The sequence below is a fragment of the Suncus etruscus genome, chromosome 4 (assembly GCF_024139225.1).
Source record: "Suncus etruscus isolate mSunEtr1 chromosome 4, mSunEtr1.pri.cur, whole genome shotgun sequence".
NCBI lineage: Eukaryota > Metazoa > Chordata > Mammalia > Eulipotyphla > Soricidae > Suncus > Suncus etruscus.
The window spans coordinates 14,787,320-14,796,983 of NC_064851.1; the positions used below are offsets into that span (position 1 = coordinate 14,787,320).

General features: G+C 55.6%; 1 protein-coding gene across 1 annotated transcript; it reads left to right on the forward strand.

Moving 5' to 3' along the window:
- Positions 1-1,116: 1,116 nt before the first annotated feature.
- GPR162 (G protein-coupled receptor 162) lies at positions 1,117-9,122 on the forward strand. Its single transcript, XM_049772018.1, has 5 exons — positions 1,117-1,344; positions 2,954-4,254; positions 6,915-7,104; positions 7,432-7,589; positions 8,343-9,122. The coding sequence occupies exons 2-5, from the start codon at positions 3,388-3,390 to the stop codon at positions 8,886-8,888; spliced, it is 1,761 nt and encodes a 586-aa protein (XP_049627975.1). The 5' UTR covers positions 1,117-1,344; positions 2,954-3,387; the 3' UTR covers positions 8,889-9,122.
- The last annotated feature ends 542 nt before the right edge of the window (positions 9,123-9,664 follow it).

Sequence of the window (9,664 nt, forward strand, 5' to 3'; positions counted from 1 at the left end):
ATGGAGAGACAGATACACAGACACACAGACACACACACACACACACAGAGAGAGAGAGAGAGAGAGAGAGAGAGAGAGAGAGAGAGAGAGAGAGAGAGAGAGAGAATGAGGTTATGAGGAAGGGGGCTGGCTCCTTTGTAGGAACCCTGTCAGAATTTTTTGTTTGTTTTTGGGCCACATCTGTCAGTGTGGGGTTTTCCTGGCTCTGTATTCAGGAACAACCCTGGCAGTGCTAGAGGGACCATATGGAAGATATGGGATGTGGGGGGATCGAATCCAGGTAGGCCACAGGCAAGGCAAGCACCTTAGGACTTGCAGTCCTATCTCACCAGCTCTGTCAGAATTTTCTTTTTTCTTTTTCTTTTTTTTTTTTTTGGGGGGGGAGGGCAATGCTCAGGAATTACTCCTGGCTTTATTATACTCAGGAACCACTCTTGGCCATATTCCAGGACCATCTGGGGTGCCAAACAAGAATCGAACCCTGGTTGGCCACATGCAAGGCAAACACCTCCTCCCCTCTGTGTACTATTTATTGTTAGGCCCTGCCTGCCAGAATTTTCTTATCTTTGGGGTCACATCCAAATGGAGAAGTCTCCCTGGGGGAAAAAAACCCATCCTTGAAGACCTCCCAGGCACCCCAAAAGGCAGTGCCCTCTGTGTCTGGGTGCAAAACCAAGACTGTCCTGGGAGGGGGGGGTGGTGATGGAAAAAAGAAAGCTGAAAGGCTGTCAGGGGTGTGACCCCCAAATGGATGTCAGTATTGTGGCTCCCCAACCTGAAGGCGAGTTTGTATTCCAGGAGGGGAGAAAAAAGGGGGGAGCTCATAGCAACCCCCAGCTCCCTCTTCATCCCAAGTGGCCCCCAAAACACACACACACAAACACACACAGGGTGACACACGCTTCCTCCTCCCCGCACAGCAAGCCAGCGAGCGAGCGTGCGCCGCAGGTTCCCCCCAACACCAGCTGGGGTGCGTGTCGGCAAACTGCGGGTGGGGGCAGGACACGATCGGCTTCGACACCCGCCGAGGGAGCCGCCCCCCACCCCCTCCCCGGCGGCGACAGGCGCCGTCCACTGCCCCGCCCAGCCCTGCGCCCCAAAAAGCATCAGCGCCCCTGCACCACCACGCACGGTGGTGCTCCGTGGGGCGAGGGGGGACACCCCCCTCGAGCTGGGACCGAGCCTCTCCGGGAGGGAGGGAGGAAAGGAGGAGGGAGGGGAGGACGGGGAGGAGGAGGAAGGGGAGCACGGAGAGGAGGAGGGAAGGGAGGACGGAGAAGAGGAGGGCGCAAGAGCTGGAGCCGCGTTGGGAGTGAGGTCTCCGAGGCAGCTTTGCAATGCGGGGTGCAGCCCCAGGTAAGACCACCCACCCCAGGCCGGGCCCTCTCCCCCCACTCTGCTCCTACCCTCCCTCCGCACCCCGCTGGCCATGCCATGCCATGCCATGTCCCTCCATGCCATGCCCAGCCACCTGCTGTTTCTGCCCTGGAGCACCCTGGGGGGGTAGCTAGCTGCTGGGAGGAACCGCCTGACCTTACCCCGGCACCCCTAGGGGCAGGGCTGAGCAGGTGGGTTGGGGTCCCCCTCCCGGTGTCCCCCAGTTCCACCTGCCTCTGCTCTTTCTCTGTCCTTCACCTCCTTCTCTCTGTCCTTCATGTCCTCTGCCTCCCTCCCTTCCTTTATCTCTCCCTCCCCGGACTCCCCATCTCTTTCATCCTAAACCCACCAGCTGAGCCGGGGTAGGGGTGACAGGGATGGGAAGGGGGGTATACAGGACAGAAAGGGGCCAGGGTTGTAGGCAGGGGTGGGAGTTGGAGGCTGGGATGGGGGGGGGATGCGCTCCTGACCAATTCCCTCCACCTCCCCTCGGGCTAGCCATTACCATGGCAACTAGGGTTATTGGGCTCTGGAGGGAAGACAAAGGTGGGGTTGCTCCTGGAACTCTAGGGAAGGGCCAGGGTGTGAGGACCTGCACTGGAAACAGACCTTCCCACACCCCAATTTACTGCCCTGGCCTCCCCCCAGTCATGAAAGCCCCCTCTTTTCCATCTCAGCAGCCTCCAGGGGTCATTTCAGCTGAATGTCCTCCCCAGGTCCACCCCCTCTTACGTTCAGCGTTACTAAAAATCAGGGTTCCCATCCCATCAGAGGGAAACTGAGGCACAAGCTCCTGGTGAATGGGGGGGGGGGTCAGCCTTTCACTCAATATGTGGGTTTGCCATCTAGATCTCCCATTGGGGCTCCCCCCTCCAATCATCCCCTCTTCCAGAGCCTCCTCTGCAGGGGTCTCTGGTTGTTGCTTCTATTTTCAGATACTATCACTTTACCCCCCCCCCCTCTTCTTTCTCTTCTGCTTAAACTCTCCTCCTTCCCCTAGTCCCCCCTCTTTCCATTTCTGGATGCTTCTGATGTCAGCGGTTTCCCCGCCTTCGGGTTCCCTAGCCCCCCCTTTGGTCCTAGACTCCTTCCTTCTTCTCAGATCCCTATGAGCTGGAAAGAGATCACTGGAGAGAGTCTGGAAAACTGGGGCGCGGGAAGGAGCTTTAGAACACCCCCATCAGGACCCCAGCGAGCTTGGGGACATTTCCTGTGAATCCACCAAAAGCAACAAGCCATGTTACTCTATCTGATGAAAGGGATTCGGGGGGAGCAATGAGTAAAGGGGTTGGCTCCTAGGAGGGTCCCTCTGAGGGCGTAGAAAGGACTCAAAAGGGCTGAGAGATAGATCGAAACCTTCTTCCCTCCAGACTTTGGAGAAGCAGAGCTGTCATATTGTGGGGTGCTCCAGTAGCCCCTAGATTTAAGGCAGGCATCTGTTCTGTAGAATCCCCTGAAACCTAGTCTGCAATGCCTTCTAGAGAAGAGGGGAGCAAGACCTCCAGGGGGGAAAAGGCTGCACCTTCCCTGGATTCTCTCCCTCCCACCCCACACCTCTCCCTTGTCCTCTGTCTAGGTGGCTGAGCCATACTTCCCTAACCTTTTGGGGAGCATCCATCCAGAAGATTCCTTATTGGTCCAGAACCGGAGGAAGAGAAAACACGGAAATCCCAGCATGGGGACCCGAGCTCCCTGCTTGACTTCATAGTCGGGGGCACCACTGGCTTGTCTCCCCCATTAACTTCCAGGACACTGAAGAAAGTGTACCCCCAAGCATGGAGACTGAGGACTCGAGCTGCTGACCCCATCCTCACCTCCTGCCCTCTGACCTGCCCTTCCTTAGCTGACTTGAGCACTCCAATGCTGAGTCGCAGAGGTGGCCTAGGGGCGGCTGGCCTGGCGTCAGTGCCAGGCTTGTGGGCATCATGGGGGTGTGCTTGAGTGGAGCTCCTGGCTGAGACCGAACCCCCACCCCTAGGAGTTGAGGGGGGTGGGGGGGCCGAGGAGAGGATGGCTGTGGGCGGCTTGGGCGCCGAGGAGGCCTCCCTGCGCTCCAATGCCTTGTCCTGGCTGGCCTGCGGGCTCCTGGCCCTTCTGGCTAACTCCTGGATTATCCTCAGTATCTCGGCCAAGCAGCAGAAGCACAAACCCCTGGAGTTGCTGCTCTGCTTCCTGGCGGGCACCCACATCCTCATGGCGGCTGTGCCCCTCACCACCTTTGCCGTGGTGCAGCTCCGGCGCCAGGCCTCGTCCGACTACGACTGGAACGAGAGTATCTGCAAGGTCTTCGTGTCCACCTATTACACGCTGGCCCTGGCCACCTGCTTCACTGTCGCCTCGCTCTCCTACCACCGCATGTGGATGGTGCGCTGGCCCGTCAACTACCGTCTCAGCAATGCCAAGAAGCAGGCACTGCACGCTGTCATGGGCATTTGGATGGTCAGCTTCATCCTCTCCACGCTGCCCTCCATTGGCTGGCACAACAACGGCGAGCGCTACTATGCCCGTGGCTGCCAGTTCATAGTCTCCAAGATCGGCCTGGGCTTTGGCGTCTGCTTCAGCCTCCTGCTTCTTGGGGGCATTGTCATGGGGCTGGTCTGCGTGGCCATCACCTTCTACCAGACGCTGTGGGCCCGGCCCCGGAGGGCTCGGCAGGCCAGGAGAGCAGGCTGTGGGGCTGGCTCCAAGGCCGGAGGACCTGGGGGCTTGGGGATGCGGCCGGCCTTTGAGGTCCCAGCCATTGTGGTGGAAGATGCCCGAGGAAAGCGGCGCTCCTCTCTCGATGGCTCTGAGTCAGCCAAGACATCTCTGCAGGTCACCAACCTGGTCAGCGCCATCGTCTTTCTCTATGACTCACTCACAGGGGTGCCCATCTTGGTGAGATTGGGGTCCCCCACCTGCACCCCCAATAGCTAGGTCCTAGCACCATCACTTGACCTCCCTGCCCATCTGCTAGGTATCTGCTTCATCATCCAGCAGCTCCATCATCCAGCGGCTCCATCATCCAGCGGCTCCATCATCCACCGCCTTCTCTATCTCCATCACTTCCCATGAACTTCTCACCATTCAGCTCCATTCATCCCTGGTCTTTGCTTCCATTTCCCATTCTCTAGCTCCATCATCTTTCCTATTGCTCCACTGTTCACCCCCTTATATTGACCATCTGGTTGTGATCATCCCCTGATTCACAGAGCTCAGAGGTGCACTGGCCTCTGTGCACTGCTGAGTGGCTACCCCCAAGGGCTCAGCACACCCCCCCCCCCATGCAGGTTTTTGTATCCACATCTTGTCCCAAGTCCTGGATTTCTCTCTGACTGCACCTTTACTGTACTGAGATTTCTCCTGCTTGCCCAAAGTCTTGTGTAATCTATTTGAGGTGTGCCTGGGCAAGGGGAAACCCTGGTAAGTTATTTGATCCAGGAACATTATTACTATTTATTTTATTTTTTTGTCTTGTTTGTGGATCACAGCCAGCAGTGCTCAGGGATTACTCCTGGCTCTGTACCTTGTGATCACTTCTGGCAGGGCTGCGGGGAATGCATATAGTGTGCCAGGATTGAGCCCAGGTTGGCCACATGCAAGGCAAGTGTCTTACCCACTTTACTATCTCTCCAGCCCTTAGTTATTTTATTTAAGTATAGCTGTTTTACTTAAGAACTGAAGCTGGGGCTGGAGAGATAGCATGGAGGTACGGCGTTTGCCTTTCATACAGAAGGTCGTTGGTTCAAATCCCAGCATCCCATATGGTCCCCCGTGCCTGCCAGGAGCAATTTCTGAGCATGGAGCCAGGAGTAACCCCTGAGCACTGCTGGGTGTGACCCAAAGACAAAAAAAAAAAAAACAAAACTGAAGCTATAGTACAACAGGTAAGTCATTTGCCTTGTATGTGGCAGATCCAGGTTTGATCCCTGGCATCCTATATGGTCCCCTGAGCACTGTTAGGAGTGAATCCAGAGTGCAGAGCCAGGAGTAAGCTCTGAGCACTGCCAGATGTGACCACACATACACACAAAAAATTTATGTACCCTGAACCAAGAACCAGGTACTCCAAATGATATCTATGACTATTCATTGATATGGAAAAATATTTTCTTACCTTTACTTTTGGGGAACTGGGGCCACCCTCTGGAGCTCAGGAGTTATTCCTGATGGAAAAATAATCCCCCCCCCAGGTGTGTGGGTGGAGTATGTGGGCCATACCTGGCTGTGCTCAGACTTACTCTTGGCTTTGTGCTCAGAGGTCACTCGTGATGGTGCTCTGCGGATCCAATTTGGTGTTAGGGATTTGAACCTGGGACAGCACATGCAGGACAAGTGTTTTAAGCCTTGTACTATCTCTCCAGTCCTGGAAACTTTTTGTTTTTGTTTTTGTTTTTGTTTGTTTTTTTGTTTTTGAGCCACACCCGGTGATGCTCAGGGACTACTGCTGCCTATGTGCTCAGAAATCACCCCTGGCTTTGGGGACCATATGGGATGTGGCGGGGGATGGGGGTCGAACCTTGGTTTGTCCTAGGTTAGCGCATTCAAGGGAAACGCCCTACTGCCTGAGCCACCACTCCGGCCCATCCTGGGAACATTTTTCATTATTTGTTTTTTGGGCTACACCCGCTGGCTCTGCTCTCAGGGATAACCTTGATAAGCTCTAGAGGAGGTGGCAGGGACTCTATGCGATGCTGGACATTAAACCTTGGTCAGTCATGTGCAAGTCAAGGTAAGCGCTGTATCTGATAAAGTGTTGTTCAGGCCCTGGGAACGTTTTTTAAAATATTCCCAAATGGGCTGCAGAGATAGCACAGTGGTAGGACTTTGCCTTGCACAGTGCTGACCCAGGACTGATGGTCGTTTGACTTCCAGCATCCTATATGGTCCCCCAAATGCAGAGCCAGGAGTAACCCCCTGAGCATCAATTCTGTTTTTGGATAGCAGAAAATACTGGGACCATCTGGCCCCCTTTCCTGGGACGCCAGGCGTTTATTCTTTTTTTTTTTTTTTTTGGTTGTTGGGTCACACCGGCAGCACTCAGGGGTTCCTCCTGGCTCTATGCTCAGAAATCGCTCCTGGGGCCTGGAGAGATAGCACATCGGCGTTTGTCTTGCAAGCAGCCGATCCAGGACCAAAGGTGGTTGGTTCGAATCCCGGTGTCCCATATGGTCCCCCGTGCCTGCTAGGAACTATTTCTGAGCAGACAGCCAGGAGTAACCCCTGAGCACCGCCGGGTGTGGCCCAAAAAGCCAAAAAAAAAAAAAAAAGAAAAAGAAGAAATCGCTCCTGGCAGGCTCGGAGGACCATATGGAATGCAAGGATTTGAACCACTGACCTTCTTCGTGCAAGGCGAACACCTTATCTCCATGCTATCTCTCCAACCCCTGGCCTTTATTCTTAACATTCTCCCCCATCTATTTTACCTGGTCCCCTCCATTCTACCTAGCTCAGGCCTACCCTTCCTGACTTTCTATCCATTCACCCACCTGCCTCCTACCTAGTGAAAATCTGGGGCCCACAGTCCTGAGCCCTGATCCTGCCCTCTGCCCCTCCAGGTGGTGAGTTTCTTCTCCCTCAAGTCGGACTCTGCACCTCCCTGGATGGTGCTGGCCGTGCTCTGGTGCTCCATGGCTCAGACGCTGCTGCTGCCGCCCTTCATCTGGTCCTGCGAGCGCTACCGGGCCGACGTGCGCACCGTGTGGGAGCAGTGTGTGGCCATCATGTCTGAGGAGGATGGTGACGACGGTCAGAGGGAGCCCAGAGGCCCTTTCCTGACCCTTTCTCCCCCCACCCTGGGCTGGGGGCCAGGATGGGCTGGCCTTGCACTGCCCCCTGCTAGACAGAACCTACGCTCCCCTTCCCCTTAAGACGTGCCCTGAGTCCTACCTAGCTGGACCCCCAAGGCAGGCCAATCCAGAAGGGCTTCTAGGCTGGGAAAGGGGCATTGTCCATAAGTAGTCCCCTGTAGGCGGTATTAGGCAACCGAGGCATAGAAAGTCGTGCCCACAGAGCTGGGCTGCTGCAAGGCTGGGTCTCCACAGTCTGTAACCATTCTGCCACTTTCTCTCCTAGACGGCAGCTGTGATGACTATGGGGATGGCCGCTTGTGCAAAGTTCGCTTCGATGCTAACGGGGCCACAGGCGTGGGGGGCAGAGACCCCACCCAAGTGAAGCTGCTGCCTGCAAGGCACATGCTCTTCCCGCCCCTGGAGCGGGTCCACTACTTACAGGTATGGCACCTCCTAACTCAGGATCGCCTCACTACTTTTTTTTCTAGTCTCCCTCTTTTTGGGGGGGAGTAGGGGACATGCAATACCCAGAGTCACTTATCCCACAAGTGCTCTAGGCCTTTGAGCTTTGTCTCTTGAGCCATCCTGACCCCTAACCCTGGCCTGCAAGGCACTTGCTTTGCATGTGGTTGACGGGGGTTCAATTCCCAGCAAAGCATAGGGTTCCCTGAGCAGTACCAGAATGATTTCTGAGCACAGAGCAAGGGATAAGCCCTGAGCACTGCCTGGTGTGGCCCAAAAACCAAAAAGGGAAAAAGAGGGGCTGGAGAGGTGGCGCTAGAGGTAAGGCGTTTGCCTTGCAAGCGCTAGCCTAGGATGGCGTCCTATATGGTCCCCCGCAAGCCAGGAGTGATTTCTGAGTGCATAACCAGGAGTGTGCCCATCCCCAAAATAAAAGGGAAAAAGAAACACATCTCTTCCTGCATCATTTAGTGCTGGTGGAGGGGTGATAGCTGAAGGGGTTGGAGGCCATTTTGTAGAGTCCCAATAGAATTTTTTTTTGGAGGGAGGGCACCTAGCCTGCCTCTGCGCTCAAGGATTTCTCTTAGCTGTGTGCTGGGGACCATATGAGTTTGGAACTGGTTTAGCCCCTAGCAGCTCCTTCACTAGTATTCTGAGTCCTGTCTCCTCTCACCCTCTCCCTGTACAGCATCTTTGACCTTTGCTTTGCGTCTTCCTTTCTCCTATCCTCAGGTTCCTCTGTCCCGCCGACTGTCCCACGATGAAACCAACATCTTTACCCCTAGGACACCCGGCTCCTTCCTGCACAAGTGGTCGTCCTCTGATGACATTCGAGTCCTCCCACCCCAGAGCCGGGCTCTGGGAGGTCCCCCAGAGTACCTGGGTGGAAGGAGACAAAGGCTGGAGGATGACGAAGAGGAGGAGGCCGAAGGTGGGGGGCTGGCTAGCCTTCGCCAGTTCCTGGAAGGGGGGCTTCTGGGATCTGGGGGTCCCCCACGAGGGCCTGGCTTCTTCCGGGAGGAGATCACCACCTTCATCGACGAGACGCCTCTGCCTTCTCCCGCTGCTTCTCCATGCCCCTCTCCTCGAAGGCTCCGGTCCCTAGGCCTATCACCCCGTCGACTCTCCCTTGGGTCCCCCGATAGTAGAGCCATTGGACTTCCGCTGGGGCTGAGTACAGGGAGACGCTGCTCCCTCACTGGGGGTGAAGCGAGTGCCAGGGCTTGGGGAGGATCGTGGGGCCCAGGCAACCCCATCTTCCCCCAGCTGACCCTGTGAACCCCAGTGGGCCTGCTGAACTCAGAGGGGAGAGGCCTGAGTGAGGAGCCCCCTGGGTCTGCCAGAGACCAAGGCCATCTGCCTCAGACACCTGGAGGATGGGCAAAGGATCTGGGGTTCCCCCTGGAGCTCTGCCTTCGCCATCTCCCTCCCGTGCCAGCCACCAGCTGCCCCGCCCGCCTTCCACCATTCCTAAAAAAAATGTATTAAAAGGCTAACGTGTTACCATGGAAACTGTGTCCAGTGGACTGTGGTCACAGGCTTGGTGTTGGGGCAGTTCCTGGGGGACAAAATAGAGTAGGGGGTGTGGAAAAAGGCCCAGAGACACAGGAACTGCACATCTGCAAAGGGACACCAGACACAGAAGGGCTTCTAGGAGCAAGTCCTGCTGGAGTGTTTTGTGTTTTGAGTCGGTCTGTTTGGAGTAGAAAGACTCTTTGTTCTGCTTTGTGAAAGTGGTTTTCTTTTTCTTTCTTTTTTTTTGTGGGGGGAGAGGGGAAATGCCCAGGAGACCATTTAGTGCTGGGGCCCAGAGCTTGAAGCTCTAGAAATTCCAGCCAGCACCAGAGGCGCCGGCTCTGAGCTATGATTATATTTTGACACCTCAAAACTCTCCTCCTCCTCCCCCAACAACTCCCATCTCTGGAAAGGGAAAGGATTTTGGGCCTGGCTGGATTTCACAGGCCTTGAGCATCCTCCTCCTTGCCACGTTTTGTTTTATTCTAAAGCCCTTTTACTAAAAAAAAAAAAAATGTGTGTGTATGGGGGTGGGGGGA